At 42.1% G+C, this 16,556-nt stretch overlaps 2 protein-coding genes across 2 annotated transcripts; one reads left to right on the top strand and one right to left on the bottom strand.

Annotated features, from left to right (window-relative positions):
- Window positions 1-633: 633 nt before the first annotated feature.
- ch25hl2 (cholesterol 25-hydroxylase like 2) lies at window positions 634-2,474 on the bottom strand. Its single transcript, XM_076979970.1, has one exon. It carries the CDS (start codon window positions 2,212-2,214, stop codon window positions 1,291-1,293), a length of 924 nt encoding a protein of 307 aa, XP_076836085.1. The 5' UTR covers window positions 2,215-2,474; the 3' UTR covers window positions 634-1,290.
- Window positions 2,475-11,797: 9,323 nt separating this feature from the next.
- Window positions 11,798-15,162, top strand: s100z (S100 calcium binding protein Z). The gene is made up of 3 exons (XM_076980003.1): window positions 11,798-11,923; window positions 13,009-13,154; window positions 14,795-15,162. The coding sequence occupies exons 2-3, from the start codon at window positions 13,014-13,016 to the stop codon at window positions 14,945-14,947; spliced, it is 294 nt and encodes a 97-aa protein (XP_076836118.1). The 5' UTR covers window positions 11,798-11,923; window positions 13,009-13,013; the 3' UTR covers window positions 14,948-15,162.
- The last annotated feature ends 1,394 nt before the right edge of the window (window positions 15,163-16,556 follow it).

The following is a 16,556-nucleotide window of genomic DNA, read 5'->3' as shown; positions in this document are numbered from 1 at the left end:
CACTAGTGTGTGTGTGTGTGTGTGTGTGTGTGTGTGTGTGTGCGTGCGTGCGTGCGTGCGTGCGTGCGTGTGTTGCGTGAGACTGAAGGATGCAGAGCTGTTCTCTTTATGTCAGTAAAAGCTGTAGGAGGCTGAAAGAGATGATTAATTGAAACTGGCATTGAGCGTGAAACTGCACCAGTGCCACAGTGTGAAATGATCCTCTGTCAGCGCAGATCACAGTGAATTGCATCCCCATCACTAACATTAGCATTTATTCCCAGTGTGTTTAGGACTGGTGCGTGGAGTGCAGAGGTGCCATGCGCTTTAATTGGTTTCCGACATGCACGATGACCCTTTGGCTTTTGTGCAGCACACAGCTGTCATTCAGCTTTACTGTAGTGTTCCTGCTCCCACGCACTTGTCTGTTAGACAGTGCCATCAGCTGTTATATGCTAAAAATGCTCTACATTCCTGTCAGGTTGACATCTGAACAGCACCTCTTCTAGAACACTGTCTCCTCTTGAATATGGTGTCTTTTCTAGAACATGGTCTCTTTTCTGTGCAAATTCTGCTATAACAGTAATCTGAATATCAGCTTCAACAGATTTTCTAGTGTAGAATAAGATACAAGACATTGTTAAAACACAGCGTTTTATTGGACAAATCTCAGTGGAAAAAACAAATGTACCCTGTAAGATCCATTACCAGCAAAAGTAAGAGTAGCAAACATGTTCATTTTGGGTCAGGAGACCCAGAGCGCTCTGGAATCACACAAAAGGCCAAAGCTACTGACCTGAGACCAAAAACGCCCACACACTCACTAACAGTAGAAAAGCTCTAGAAAAATATATATGCTTCACAAGAATAAATGACTCATACGACCAATCAATGAACATCAAACAGAGCTCAATAAGCATTGGGTAGAACAGTTCAGCATAGCGTCTTTTCTACTTGCTTACATTAGTAAGAATCTTTCACACCTTCAAGTAAAAAAATTACAAGCAAAAACCTGCCACATGAATGGAGAAATAAATAATGAAGACAGATTCACATTCTTTGTAATCAAACCAGTAAGAGAAAACAAACACATCATGTAGAATGTAGATGAAAAGAGAGAGAGGTTAAAGTGAAAACAAAACAGTGCTGTGGAGAAGAGTGGAAGTGGGTGAAGGAGAGGGAGAGGGAGAGGGAGAGAGGGAGAGGGAGAGAGGGAGAGGGTGAGGGAGAGAGAGAGGGAGAGGTAGAGCGAGAGAGGGAGAGGGTGATGGTGAGAGGGAGAGGGTGAGGGACGATGAGGTGAGCAGTCTCTCAGGCTCCTTTATCTGCCCGTTGACTGCCTGCCTTCGAGGTGTCGCCGCTCTCCCCCTCCTCGCTCTCTGCACGGGGAGTCTTGGTGGTGGAGGCGCAGGCAGTGCCGGCCAACCAGTCCCAGTGCGTAAAGAAAGGCGCAAAGTTGGTTCCTGGGTGTAGGTGGTGGATGTCGTGTCGCAGGACACCACCCCACAGGCCAAAGGGCACCAGGCGGTGCAGGGCCCACGGGAAGTCGTAACCGCAGTGGTCCTCGGCCGACACCCACACGTTGAAGATCATGAAGGCCCAGCCAGTGAGGCAGTGGCAGCCCAGCAGGACGGGGTCCACCGTGGTCCACAGCCCCACGCTGAAGAGCTCCCAGGCGGACAGGTACTGCGTGACCAGGCTGAACGGCTGCCGGTACTGGTGGTGGATGGCATGGAACGTGCTGTACAGCCAGCTGACCCGGTGGTGTAGCAAGTGCCACAGGTAGTACTGGAAATCAAACACCACCGTGCAGCCCGCGATTCCCAGCAGGAAGGCGGCGAGCGACGGGGCTTCGGACGGCAGCGGCACGGGCGGCCGCCACAGCCACTGGGCCACGGCGGCCGGGAAGATGTACAGGAGGTGGTTGTAGGTGGTGAGGGCCAGCGTGGCGCCGATGTTGTGCCAGGTGACCGTGCGCTCCGGGTGGATCTGGTAGCGGCGGATGCCGGGCCAGGTCGGTGCCAGCAGGTCCAGCGCGGTGTAGAACAGCACTAGCAGCAGGTAGGTGACGACGGAGAGCAGAACTGGGAAGAGCGGCGAGCGGAGCGTGGCCTCATGGTTGTGCTGCAGGTAGTCCCACGCGGGCTGCAGCAGCGGCCGGGCGTGCAGGGGCCACGTCACATTGCCGGCGTGCCACGCGCCGGAGAGAACGCTGCCCAGCCTCTCCACGCTCATCCTGCCCACCGAGAAAGACAGCGACAGTGAGAGAGAGAGAAGAGACGGATGCTCGGCTCGGAACGCGTCTACATGCGCCCGGGTGGAGGTGATGCGGCTGGTTGTGGCTGGCGCGGCGGAGTAGGAGCAGAGAGCCTCCGTCAGGGCTACAGGAGCTCAAAGGGTCTGGAGGGTTTGGTGATGCCAGATGATCTGCAGGCTGAGGAGCCAAACGAGGCAGGACTACGCAGCTCTGTCTAAAACCACCTCCTACATCCGCACTCGCTCTCTCTCTATCTCTCTCTCTGCATCTCTCTGCATCTCTCCCTCTCTCTCTCTCTCTATCTCCACATCTCTCTCTTCCTCTATCTTCTTCTGTGTGTGATTGTGTGTGTGTGTGTGTGTGTGTGTGTGTGTGTGTGTGTGTGTGTGTGTGTTAGAGAGACAGAGGGAGAGTGTGAGAGAGAATGTGCAAAGGCTCTCATTATTACACTGAAAATGAGACAGCATCCATTTGAATCCTGTCTCTGGCTAATTTGTGACCTTAATATCAAACGAGTGCTGGAGTATCAGAGAACAGAGAAAGAGTATTATTAAGTAGAATTACTGATTCTCTTCTTCAGTCAATGCATATTCAGAATAGACTGCTTTTCGTGGGGAATGAATGGTGCAGACGGGAAGAAAGATGCACACTTGCACTGAGCCACGGTGATGTGTGGAAATGTGTCTATGTATGCAAGAATAACAGCCTCTAGACCATAACCACAAAACTTCCCCATTTTCCCCAGAGATGTCCTTCCCAGAGAGCTCCCGAACCAGAACTTGTAGATTCTGCTAAATAACCAACTCATCATACACATAAATTGTTGAATATTCCAGATTCTAGATATTTTGGATTCCCCTAGAATCCTCAAGAATACACAGTTGATTGAAATGTGTGCAAACTAAAAAAATTAAATGTATAAAATATATATAATGAATGGCCAAACACAGGTAGCTTGTTCTCGCTGTGAGGCAAATTCATAAATTTAAAGGTGTAGTGGACTGACACACTGCTTTACTGCAGCTGTCCAGACTATAGCAGCCAGAAGAGATGACTGAGATGAGCAAGTCCTCATTTCACCATTATTTCAGGAGGATTGAGTTTAACATCTGTTTTGTTTGAGTAATTCACTGATTACCATCATATTTTACACTTTGGTTTTTATATTTTACTAATATAAAATTCACTGGAGTTTTTCATGTAATGTTTATCTCATACATATTTATTATGTATGAAACCATTTCCATATTTACATAAAAACACATTACATAACACCCACATAAATATGGATATAGTTGATAGAGTAGACTATATATTCTTTCTTCTTCTCTCTCTCAGTATCTGCTCTCTCTCTTTCACACACGCAGATGTAATTAATCATGTCTTGGCTGTCGATGGCTGCTAGAGATCAGAAGCACTGTTGATGTGTCATAGTTGTCGTCTTCTTCTGTGTTTTTCATAGCCGGATGTAGCAGTATCAGGCTGGTTTTCTCTGCCAAGCCAAGTTTGTTTGCTTGAGGAAGAGAAAAGCAGGATTGAGGGTCAGGGATTAGGGGTCGGAGGTCAGGTCGGGCTGCCGCAGCGCTCTGGTCTCTATGGAGCCTCCACAGCCTGAGCTCCTCACGCCAGGCATGTTAATACACATCTCCACGACGACGAGATCGGCCCAAATGCAGCGAAACCGGCATGACTACAGCAACACAGGGATGGCTGCCAAAGTGAACTCACAAGTGCCACAGTCTGCTGTGAAGAGCCCGTGCTAGTGATACAGTCTGTGTGAAGAGCCCAAGGTAGTGATACAGTCTGTGTGAAGAGCCCAAGGTAGTGACACAGTCTGTGTGAAGAGCTAAGTTAATGGTGTATGATCCAAGAATTTTTTTTATTTTTTATTTTAATCTTATTGTCTCTAATGATGTATTCACCTTATTCCAACACACTACAGTAAATAATTTCTTGGGGTAAAACAGTTCTGTCAAATCTATGTGTAACCTCTCTGAACTGACACATCTGTGTTGCCACACACACACACACACACACACACACACACACACACGCAAATACAGATACAAAATTTCCCATGCTTGTTCTACTTTGCCTAACGAAGTCATATATAATGGAATCTAGAGGTCTGTTTTATTGATCCTTTTATTGAAATTTCTCATTTGCATTTAACCCAGCTGGAGTGAATACACCCACACCACTTACAGCACAGTTCATGCTCAATACAGCACACTGTGAGCATGAACACTTACAATCCTGGAGCATACACACTGTCATATTGCCCACGGAGCAATTGGGGGTTAAGTCTCTTACTCAGGGGCTCTTCAGTCATGGTTACTGCTGGTTCAGGGGATTAACCCACCAACCTTTAATCTCCAATCCCACTTTCCTAACCTTTAGGCCTCTGTTGCTCCCTAAATTAATCCGTTTGTGAAACCAAGCAGGTACATTGGAGAACAAACAACACTAAACCATAGGCTGCTCCCAGAAATCTATCAGCTTGCAGGGATCACTTCCAAGACTGCCCCAGACATCTCCCAGCATGCAGTGTTTAGTTCCAACCCTGCCCCTGGAGATCCACTGCCCTATAGTGCTTAAGACAATGTAAAGCTTGTGAACATCCCGAAGGCCCTTGCTGTCTGATAGAGTTTAACTCTAATCCTAATGTAGCCCAAATTATTCTTATAATCAAGGGTTTTATAGAAGTCGAAAATTCAAGTCTGTTAAATTATGTTGGAGCTAAATTCTGCAGTGCGGCAGATGTCCAAAAGCAGTTGGGACCCTGTCAAAAAGTCTGATTCAACTCATGAGACAAAAGATCATGCCTTTTGTACACATACATAGAAATACCAAGCAGTAAATTATTCTTGTGTTCTGTACAACACTATAACACTAGCAGGAAGGTGATGTAGTAATCCTAACTGGTGCATACCCCCACACCCACACACACACATACGTACTGAGTTTAAAAATATGGCGGAGTATAACACACATGCATGTGTGTGTGTGTGTGTATGTGTGTGTTTGTGTATGTGTGTGTGTGTGTATATATATATATATATATATATATATATATATATATATATATATATATATATATATATATATATATATGTGTGTAATACAGCTGAACTGCATGTACTGCAGTACACCTGGGCCCCTTGGGCTTGTAATGGGTCCTTTCTCAATACTGTTGTAGAATTTCCTACATCACAAGAACATCAAGTTGCTTCATGCTCAGTAAACCTGAACTGAAACCGGTAAAGTCAAGAAGTGGTCTAGAGTTCTGTCTGACTGACATTAAAAACCTAAAAATAAAGCTGCATCAACCTTTTTACATTATCAATGAATGAATGAATGAATGAAAAATTTATTCTAAATAATTTAGTATGTGTATCTTTTACTGTAACATTCGGTATGCAGATATTACATCAGGTCAAGTAAATGATTCCAGAAAGATTTTGCCAAAAAGCATGAAAACATTATACTTCCACCATATAAGTAAAATAAGTGTTGAAATTTATTTGACTATTTTATAACTTTGAATTTATTCAGAGTAATTTTTTTTTTTTCAGACCGCATTTTACAGTGTTTCACAGTGTCAAAAATGAATACTAATATAAGCCAAGATGCTAGCTAGCTAGCTAAAAGCTTTCCCAGAATAGTACGGACCCACAATGAAAACTGTGCTGGCTAGAAAGTTTGACAGAGCAAACAAGACAGCACAATCACCCCTATGCAACTACACAGTACAGTGTATGTGTGCATGTGAAGTATGTGAAGGTATGTGTGCGTGTGAAGTATGTGAACGTAAGTGTGCGTGTGAATTATGTGAAGGTATGTGTGCACGTGTGAATTATGTGAAGGTATGTGTGGGTGTGAAGTATGTGAAGGTATGTGTGGGTGTGAAGTATGTGAAGGTAAGTGTGCGTGTGAAGTATGTGAAGGTAAGTGTGGGTGTGAAGTATGTGAAGGTAAGTGTGGGTGTGAAGTATGTGAAGGTAAGTGTGCGTGTGAAGTATGTGAAGATAAGTGTGCGTGTGAAGTATGTGAAGATAAGTGTGCATGCGAAGTATGTGAAGGTAAGTGTACGTGTGAATTATATGAAGGTAAGTGTACGTGTGAATTATGTGAAGGTAAGTGTGCGTGTGAAGTATGTGAAGGTAAGTGTACGTGTGAATTATGTGAAGGTATGTGCATGTGTTGACAAATGATGTTGCATTTCTGAATACATTTTGTATGTCATACATGTCATGAAAAAATCTGTTCAAAATGTTACAATAAAAATGTTGGAGTCTAGCATACTTCTCCAGCTTGTACATCAGTTTTTACAAGGAGCGTGTTCAGTACTACATTTAGCCTCCAGGTGGCAGTTATGCACCATCCATTTTTGCAACAATGTTCCAGGTCTAATACAATTGATTCTAAGCCGACTATAACGAAGTATACTGTTAAAGTCTACAATAACCAAATCTACTGTAACAAAGTAGCTATATATACTGCTCAAAAATGGTGGACACTAAAATAACACATCCTAGATGTCAATTAATAAAATATTCCAGTTGAAAATCTTTATTTATTAAATAATGGAATGCATTGAGAACAAAATAACATTAAAATGATCAATGTAAATTAATATTATCAACCCATGGAGGTCTGGATTTGGAATCATACTCAAAATCAAAGTGGAAAATCAAATGACAGCTGATCCAACTTCAGTGGATATTCCTCAAGACAAGTTAAAATGAGGCTCAGTAGTGTGTGTGGCCTCCACGTGCCTGTATGACCTCCCTACAACGCCTGGGCTCCTGATGAGGCAGTGATTGTTCTCCTGGATTAAAGCGTCAGTCTGTGGTGCAACGTGGCGTTGGTGGATGATCCTTTTATGGAAATTTCTCATTTGCATTTAACCCAGCTGGAGTAAATACACACACACACCCCTTAACACAGCACACTGTGAGCATGAACACTTACAATCCTGGAGCATACACACTGCCATATTGCCTACAGAGCAATTGGGGGGGGGGGGGTTAAGTCTCTTACTCAGGGACTCTTCAGTCATGGTTACTGCTGGTTCAGGGGATTTAACCACCACCCTTTAATCCCCAATCCCACTTCCCTAACCTTTAGGCCTCTGTTGCTCCCTAAATTAATCCGTTTGTGAAACCAAGCAGGTACATTGGAGAACAAACAACACTAAACCATAGGCTGCTCCCAGAAATCTATCAGCTTGCAGGGATCACTTCCAAGACTGCCCCAGACATCTCCCAGCATGCAGTGTTTAGTTCCAACCCTGCCCCTGGAGATCCACTACCCTATAGTGCTTAAGACAATGTAAAGCTTGTGAACGTCCCGAAGGCACTGTAACGCGTTGCGGAGCGAGGAGATGGACACAAATGCTGAGGACAGCGAGATTTAATAAAACGGAATTCCAAGTAGCCTACCAAAAACAGCACTCAAAATAAAGAAACGCGGAGGAACTCAACGCGATAAAGATAAACAAACAGGTAACAAAAACCGCCGATGGAAGAACCGGCTCACCAAACTGGAATGCGAAAACAAAAACTTCCCAAAACGGACAGCGAGAGAGACAAGGGAAAAATACAGCGGGGGGAAAACTTGAGATGGACCCAAAAAAGCGCAGAAGTGAGAACACTTGAAAAACAGCTCGAGAGAAGAGAGAGGCAAAAGACAACGGGGAGAATACCAGGAGAAACGTTACCGGCTGACTGCTCAAGAGAGAACAAACAACTAAGCAAAGAAGAGATGAGAGCGGCCTCCCTAAGTAGGGAGAAAATCAACTGCATCTCATCTTTGCTGATTGCGTCTACGTGACGTAGACCTCGAGCGCCTTCTGGTGGTCATGGGCGGGGCAGTGCAGGGGCCTGCCCTGACACGGGGTAACCAGACGGGGAAAACACAGGCACATGGAACAGACGACCGGAGTGACAGCTCGAAGAGGGGGGCGGAGCCCTACGTGACAGACACTTGCTGTCTGATAGAGTTTAACTCTAATCCTAATGTAGCCCAAATTATTCTTATAATCAAGGGTTTTATAGAAGTCGAAAATTCAAGTCTGTTAAATTATGTTGGAGCTAAATTCTGCAGTGCGGCAGATGTCCAAAAGCAGTTGGGACCCTGTCAAAAAGTCTGATTCAATTCATGAGACAAAAGATCATGCCTTTTGTACACATACATAGAAATACCAAGCAGTAAATTATTCTTGTGTTCTGTACAACACTATAACACTAGCAGGAAGGTGATGTAGTAATCCTAACTGGTACATACCCCCACACCCACACACCCACACACACACACACACACACACACACACACATACACACACATACGTACTGAGTTTAAAAATAAGGCAGAGTTTGTTTGTGTGTGTGTGTGTGTGTGTGTGTATATGTGTGTAATACAGCTGAACTGCATGAACTGCAGTACACCTGGGTGACTTGGGCTTATAATGGGTCCTTTCTCAATACTGTTGTAGAATTTCCTACATCACAAGAACATCAAGTTCCTTCATGCTCAGTAAATCTGAACTGAAACCGGTAAAGTCAAGAAGTGGTCTAGAGTTCTGTCTGACTGACGTTATAAACCTAAATATAAAGCTGCACCAACCTTTTAACATTATCAATGAATGAATCAATCAATTAATCAATCAATTAATTAATTAATTATAAATAATTTAGTATGTGTATCTTTTTCTGTAACATTTGGTATGCAAATATTACATCAGGTCAAGTAAATGGTTCTAGAAAGAAGCACTATACTTCCACCATATAAGTAAAATAAGTGTTGAAATGTATTTGATTATTTTATAACCTTGAATTTATTCATAGTTAAATTTTTTTCTCAGACCTCATTTTACAGAGTTTCACAGTGTCAAAAATGAATACTAATAGAAGCCAAGATGCTAGCTAACTAGCTAAAAGATTTCCCAGAATAGTACGGACCCACAATGAAAACTGTGCTGGCTAGACAGTTTGACAGAGCAAACAAGACAGCACAATCACCCCTAGGCTACTACACAGTACAGTGTATGTGTGCATGTGAAGTATGTGAGGGTAAGTGTGCATGTGAAGTATGTGAAGGTAAGTGTGAGTGTGAAGTAGGTGAAGGTAAGTGTGAGTGTGAAGTATGTAAAGGTAAGTGTGCATATGAAGTATGTGAAGGTAAGTGTATGTGTGAATTATGTGAAGGTATGTGCATGTGTTGACAAATAATTATGCATTTTTGAATACATTTTGTATGTCATACATGTCATGAAAAACTCATGTTCAAATCTGTTCAAAATGTTACAATAAAAATGTTGGAGTCTAACGTCCTTCTCCAGCTTGTACATTAGTTTTTACAAGGAGCGTGTTCAGTACTACATTTAGCCTCTAGGTGGCAGTTATGCACCATCCATTTTACCAACAATGAGCTCCATGAGGTTCCACTGAGTACAATTGATTCTAAGCCTACTATAACTAAGACTAAGTCTACTGTAACTAAATCTACAATAACCAAATCTACTGTAATAAAGAATATATACTGCTCAAAAAAAGGGGGACACAAAAATAACACATCCTAGGTCTCAATTAATAAAATATTCCAGTTGAAAATCTTTCTTTATTACATAGTGGAATGCATTGAGAACAAAATAACAATGTAAATCAATGTCATTATCCCATGAAGGTCTGGATTTGGAATCATACTCAAAATCAAAGTGGAAAATCAAATGACAGGCTGATCCAACTTCAGTGGAAATTCCTCAAGATAAGATAAAATGAGGTCAGTAGTGTGTGTGGCCTCCACGTGCTTGTATGACCTCCCTACAACGCCTGGGCTCCTGATGAGGCAGTGAATGTTCTCCTGGATTAAAGCGTCATTCAACTCCTGGACAGTCTGTGGTGCAACGTGACGTTGGTGGATGGAACGAGACATGATGTCCCAGATGTGCTCAACTAGATTCAGGTCTGGGGAACGGGCAGGCCAGTCCATAACATCAACGCCTTCATCATGCAGGAACTGCTGACACACTTCAGCCACATGAGGCCTAGCATTGTCATGCATCAGAAGGAACCCAGGGTCCACTGCACCAGTATTTGGTCTCACAATGGGTCTGAGGATCTCATCCTGGTACCTAATGGCAGTCGGGGTACCTCTGGCTAGCACATGGAGGTCTGTGTAGCCCACAAAAGAAATGCCTCCCCACACCATTACTGACCCACTGCCAAACCGGTCATGCAGCAGAACGTTCTCCACAGCGTCTCCAGACGTTGTCACGTTTCCACACTCTGTCATGTGCTCAGTGTGAACCTGCTCTCATCCGTGAAGAGCACAAGGAGCCAATGGCGAATCTGCCAATCTTGGTGTTCTCTGACAAATGCCAATCGCCCCGCACGGCCACCCTCATGTGGACGTCGGGCCCTCATACCACCATCATGGAGTCTGTTTCTGACAGTTTGAGCAGAAACATGGATATTAGGACTCTGGCACTACTCCTCCCTTTCCTGCTTGCACAAAACAGAGAAAAGATCTGAGGTCACCACCTGTAGAACCTCTCCTTTATAGGGGGTAGATCTGTTAATTTGGCTATACAAACAGATATGTCATTAATACAATGTCCATTAGTATTAAAATGCCTTGACACTGGAAATGACATATAATTAATCCTGATGGTCAAAGGTTTTCAACAAACCAATCAGCAAGTCTTCTCTTTGGTTTGTCCATTTTAATGCTGATTACATCTCTTGCAAGTAATCCAATAGACAACTCCTGCTGTGGTGCATGTAGATGAATGAGGTAACAATTGATCCTTTAGTGCCAGTTATTTTAGTGGTTGTGTTAATAAATGTACATGTGGCACATCTAGATCGGTTGCAGACTATAGTACCACAGTTTCAATATGAATGGTTAATTAAATCATTCTTGACAATCATGTCTTTAATGTTGTTATCTCATCTATAAGAAATTACTGGAGGATCCTTAAAAACAGATGCAGTCTGTACATCATCCTCGAGGATCCTGAAGTGATGAAGTATAATATTAGCCAGTTTTATTAATGAATGAATGAATGAATATTCAATTTATATTGATATGAAGTCAGCTTCAAATGAATTATTTGGTGAACAACAATACAATATTCGTCTGTAAAGCTGCTTTGTGACAACATGTGTTGTAAAAAGTGCTATAAAAAGAAATTTGATTTTGACTTTGTGTAAAGAGAGTTGTGTGCACCAGGTGTGTGAGCGCTGTTGTCCTCTCTGAGGAGTGGAGTGGAGGAGTCGAGATCTCCTGAGTGTTTGCAGTGCACTGTTGCAGGTACAAGACAGTTTCCATTTCAGTCATATTGCATTCATTACACAGAGAGTGTAGCTGGATATGTGTGTTAATGTGTGTGTGTGTGTGTGTGTGTGTGTGTGTGTGTCATAGGTGGAGTATCAGTAGGGATCACACCGTTACCATAGTGCCACACCTGAGCTATCGTACACTCCTAAAGTGACGGAGGACAGCCCCGATCCTTCATAAACAACCTGTTCCAATGTGCCCACACACTATTAACCTCAGGTCTCAAGACTGAGTCCTCCTCTGCCCCCCTGTCCACTGGAAGACTGAAGCCCCTGACATCCCGGAGAGACATACACGCACATATCGCTGCATCGGAGCTAGCAGTCCCCTGTTTGCAGGCCTCAGGTAAGTTATCTCTCTCGCTCTAACACACACACACACACACACACTCAAAGGCAGCTCTATCAGCAGAAAAAAGTTCAGTTCTGAAACTGAATGTTGATGATATGAACATCTGTATAGATTGATGTCTAGACCCAGTATAAGATATTTCCTACTGTCTGATGCTGTATAAGGATCAAACATTGTTCACTGTAAATAATTGCATATTCCATTTAATGTCTATAGCATTGGACATTATTTACTGACTACAAGCTTTAGCTAGTTAGAATCTTGTTTGTTTTCATACTCCATAGATGTCATTGAATAGCATTCTTTATTAACCTGTGCTATGATGTGCTGTTTAACTGCAGTATGTAGTAATGACTGTTCGGTGTACTTTACACAGTACTGATGCTGTTTCTAATTGAATCAGTAATTGTTATTTTGTGTACGCATATACAAATCACTGTGTAGCACTTTTTAATTAAGTTTATTACTTACCGAGGTCTTTCAACTTGGGAAGGTTTGCGCCAAAGATAAAAATAAACATTAAGAACAATTTATTAAAATAAAGCCTACTTTAATTTATTTAATTAGAACAATGACGTTAATTTAAAGAAAGTACATAAAAATGAAAGAGATTAAAGTTTAATTATAATATGATAAATATAAGATAAAGTGCAAAAAACCAAATTAAACATATAAAGGTAAAAGATGAAAGTAAAGCCAGAATCAAGTAACAATCAAGTAAGAATTAAAAGATCTGATTAGGATGCAGGATGTGAGCAGAGTTTAAAGCATGGTCAAATAAGGAAATGTATAGTTCAGATTTCAGTCTACTCTCTGGGCTCTCCTAGTATACTCTGCCTACTGGCTCCATTGAAAAACAGTGTAGTATAATGATGAATGGTGATTTTCTAGGTATAGTTTAATTACTGACACTGCCTGCTAATGGCAGTTTAATTACAAACAGTTACTGACCGTTTTAAATTTTATTACAAACACTGTGTAGCTTGAATACTGTAATTTGAGTAGTCTAGTTTAACTAATCGTATGACTACATGTAGCCTATTTATTTTGCATTGCCATTCATGCTGTAATCTGTGCAGTTACCATGCCCAGCCAGCTAGAGGGAGCTATGGATGCTCTGATTCGAGTGTTCCACAATTACTCGGGCAGTGAAGGTGACAAGTACAAGCTCAACAAAGGCGAGCTGAAGCAACTCCTCAACAGTGAGCTGACGGACTTCCTCACAGTAAGCCCGGACCCGACCCTGGACATAAAACCTCTTATCTCCCGTTCCTCTTCCTCACACCAAACTCCTTACCCAGCACATCTCAGCACTAAGCCCGTCACTGTAACAGAGTTCTCCACATGGCCTCCTGCTCACGGAAGCTCCAGGAGTATTATCCTCCGAGCTGAGAGAGGTCCCGGCAAACGGTGTGTGCCAATTCACTACAGAACCGTTTTTGGACGGAGTGGGGGCAGGGGGGAGAGGGAGTGGCTGTGTGATGGAGGGAGCAAACGGACAGAGCGTCCGGACACGGGCCACTGTCCTTCCCTCATACTCATCATCATCCTCATCCTCACAGGGACGTATTCATGGAAAGTCAGATCAAGGCTTTTATGCCGGTTCATGGTCTGAATACTTAGGATGCAGCATTTGGGAACTCTTTCACCCTGACAAGATCAGCCAGAGGGAGAGGTGGAGAAGAGGAGGACAGAGAGGTGGAGTAAAACAGGGAGAGTGGTAAGAGGAAATGAGAGTGAGAGAGAGACAGACAGAAAGGCAGATGTAGAGGTAATTTTGTAAGGACACAGTGAAGAGCCATAAATTGTACTCTATTCTACAAGAGAACACATCACACTTAAGGATATTTCTCCAGTATTAACTGGTCAGTGAACCAAAATAATTTTAAGCTTTGAATTTTACTACCCAGAGTTACTGTTCGTACATTGTGCTGCATGTGTTTATTACTGGTGGTTAATTGGCCCACCAAAATGAACTTTCAGCTTGCTTGTGGATTTTCAGTCTGAAATTTTTCTGTTATTTCTTGGGTAGAGAAATCACTGAAAGAGGAAACTGTATCTTCAAAGGTTCAAGATTTAAGAACTTGTATACACACAGGAAAAAAATAGCTAGTAGTGTTAGGTGTGTTGTCCACAGAAAAGAAAGTTCATGTGAGTGTACATTAAAAGGTGTATGATGTAGCAGCAAGCTGGATCTCCTTAGTGCAACCATGGCGTAGTTGTGTGATTCAAAAATATGAAGGGAGAAGCAATCAGAGAAATCCTGAGAGAGGGAGTGATATGTATGAACTGAGTTTAGTCTTGTAGATGTAAATAATGAAGCAGAAACCCCACACTGAGAGCAGAAATGATACTATCAAACACCACGTCATCAGTGACATCAGTGACATATCTCTGTAATCACACACACACGCACGCACGCACACACACACACACACACACACACACACACACACACACACACACACACACACACACACACGCACACACAAACACACGCACACACAAACACACGCACTCACACACACACACACACACACACACACACACACACACACACACACACACACACACACACACACACACACACACACACACATATACACTATCCATATAAGATAAACACATTTGCTCTTCCCTGTCTGTTGGTCTGTCCTTGTCTGAATTTATTCATGAAAGATAAGGGGACATTTGTATTCACATATTTATTTTGTATTGTACAACAGAACACTTCAATTATCTTCAGCGGCAATGTTTATTGTTATACTGCCATTTTTGCTGATTTTAGTCTGAGTTCAGGTGTCATTTAAACGACAACCATAATCTATCTCCGGTTCATAATCTCTTTCTGGTTCTCTCTCTCAGACCCAGAAGGACCCGATGCTGGTGGAGAAGATCATGAATGATCTAGACTCCAATAAAGACAACGAGGTTGATTTTAATGAGTTTGTTGTGCTGGTGGCAGCCTTGACTGTAGCATGTAATGACTTCTTCCAGGAAACGCAGAAAAAGAAATAAAGACAGTAGTAGCATCCATAGTCACTTAACAGCAGTCATGACACCACACTGCATATTGTAGTCTCCTCTGAAACTTGTAGCCTTCTGTAGGTGAATCAGGTTGCATTGCAGTAACTACCTTACATGCACACATAAATATTTGTCGGCTGAAGTGAGATCAGACACATCTGGATTCTATACCAGGTAATGAGCATTAATGAAATAGCATAGCATGTACACAGGTGATGCTTAATAAACACCCCTACTTAAAAAACTACCGTGTTGCTGTTTTGTGGGTTTGGTTTGTATTTGTAGCTAGCTTCTGAGGGAGCTAAATAGATTGCAATTATAATATACCAAAAAAAATTATATTTATCATCTTCCCCCACACTCCTTATCTACAGAAACATTTATTTATATGCAAAAGTGTTTATATGCAAATGTATTTTAAAAGATTTATCTAACTCCAGACACATCAGAAGTAAGAAATGTTAAGTAGTGAAGCTTTCAAACATTTTCAGATTCAAATACTATAGTGTTTGTCATCATTTGGTATTATTCACCTTGTACTTTGAAATCAGAGTTATCAGTGACTCCAGTCCTACCTGTGTACATGTTGCCCTGAGGAGGTTTGTGACAGTGGGAAACACCACAGTGAATACATGCTAAATTTAGAGTGCATTAGGGACTGAGTTTGAAGCAGTTCCGTGGCATACTGCCGTGTTCTGTCCCTCTGGACTTATTATTGATTCAAGCCGGTCCCTCACCTGTGAGTCGGCCAGCTGCTCCCGCACATGCAGCGTTCAGGCAGACTTTCAGTTAGCATCCATATCATGTTTTGTTGATCAAATCTTTATGTTTTCTCCAGATTTCAGCTTTTCAATTTAACAGTGTGGTAGCACATAGGAAATATGTTTGCATAGGCATTTTCCACTGTTTTTTACAAATCTGAGACATTTAAATTGTTATATTTTAATCATTTGAATAATTCAGTAATCACGCCTGTATAATGTATCATGTATAATGGTATTATAACAGGAACATAAGGTAGAGTCAAAACTACCTCAGAAAATTATAAAAAGTAAAATTACAATTAAAAAAATTAATTTAATTAAAATTAATTGGTAATGTAGGTTTTATCATTGAGTTATTGGAATAGCAGGGTCCTGAAACACCCATCTGAAGTATCCACACCCCCTGAAATAGTCCCACCTCCTGTAATGCAGTACAATAATAGTGTTGTGTGAGTGTAATTAACGTCAGTGTGAGACAAACATAATGATTAAAGGCATGATGGACCCACTGAGTGTGTGTATGTGTGTGTGTGTGTGTGTGTGTGTGTGTGTGTGTGTGTGTGTGTGTGTGTGTGTGTGTGTATTTTGTGTGTGTGTGTAAGTTTCTGTGTGTGTGTCTGAGAGAGAAACAGAGAAAGAGAGAGAAAGAATTAATAATGACACTAATAATAGGCACTACATAAATCAGTGTTCTTTATTTCTGGATTTTAAGTGGAATTTTTTTAAAGGATTTAGCAATTACAGTTAGTTAGAATAGTTAATATAATAGATTTTTGGCTTAGATAAAATGAGGGTGGAAAAGCTATAGCCTACTTTGACCTTGTGATTTGACATAA

This window comes from Brachyhypopomus gauderio, chromosome 18 (assembly GCF_052324685.1).
Source record: "Brachyhypopomus gauderio isolate BG-103 chromosome 18, BGAUD_0.2, whole genome shotgun sequence".
In the NCBI taxonomy this organism is placed as follows: Eukaryota; Metazoa; Chordata; class Actinopteri; order Gymnotiformes; family Hypopomidae; genus Brachyhypopomus; species Brachyhypopomus gauderio.
This window is presented reverse-complemented; position numbering and strand designations above follow the sequence as displayed.

Coding starts and splice junctions, on each gene's coding strand:
- s100z (XM_076980003.1), top strand. CDS start 13,014: ATGCCCAGCCAGCTAGAGGGAGCTATGGATGCTCTGATTCGAGTGTTC. Junction 13,155..14,794: donor AGCTGACGGACTTCCTCACA/GTAAGCCCGGAC, acceptor TCTCTCTCTCAG/ACCCAGAAGGACCCGATGCT.
- ch25hl2 (XM_076979970.1), bottom strand. CDS start 2,214: ATGAGCGTGGAGAGGCTGGGCAGCGTTCTCTCCGGCGCGTGGCACGCC.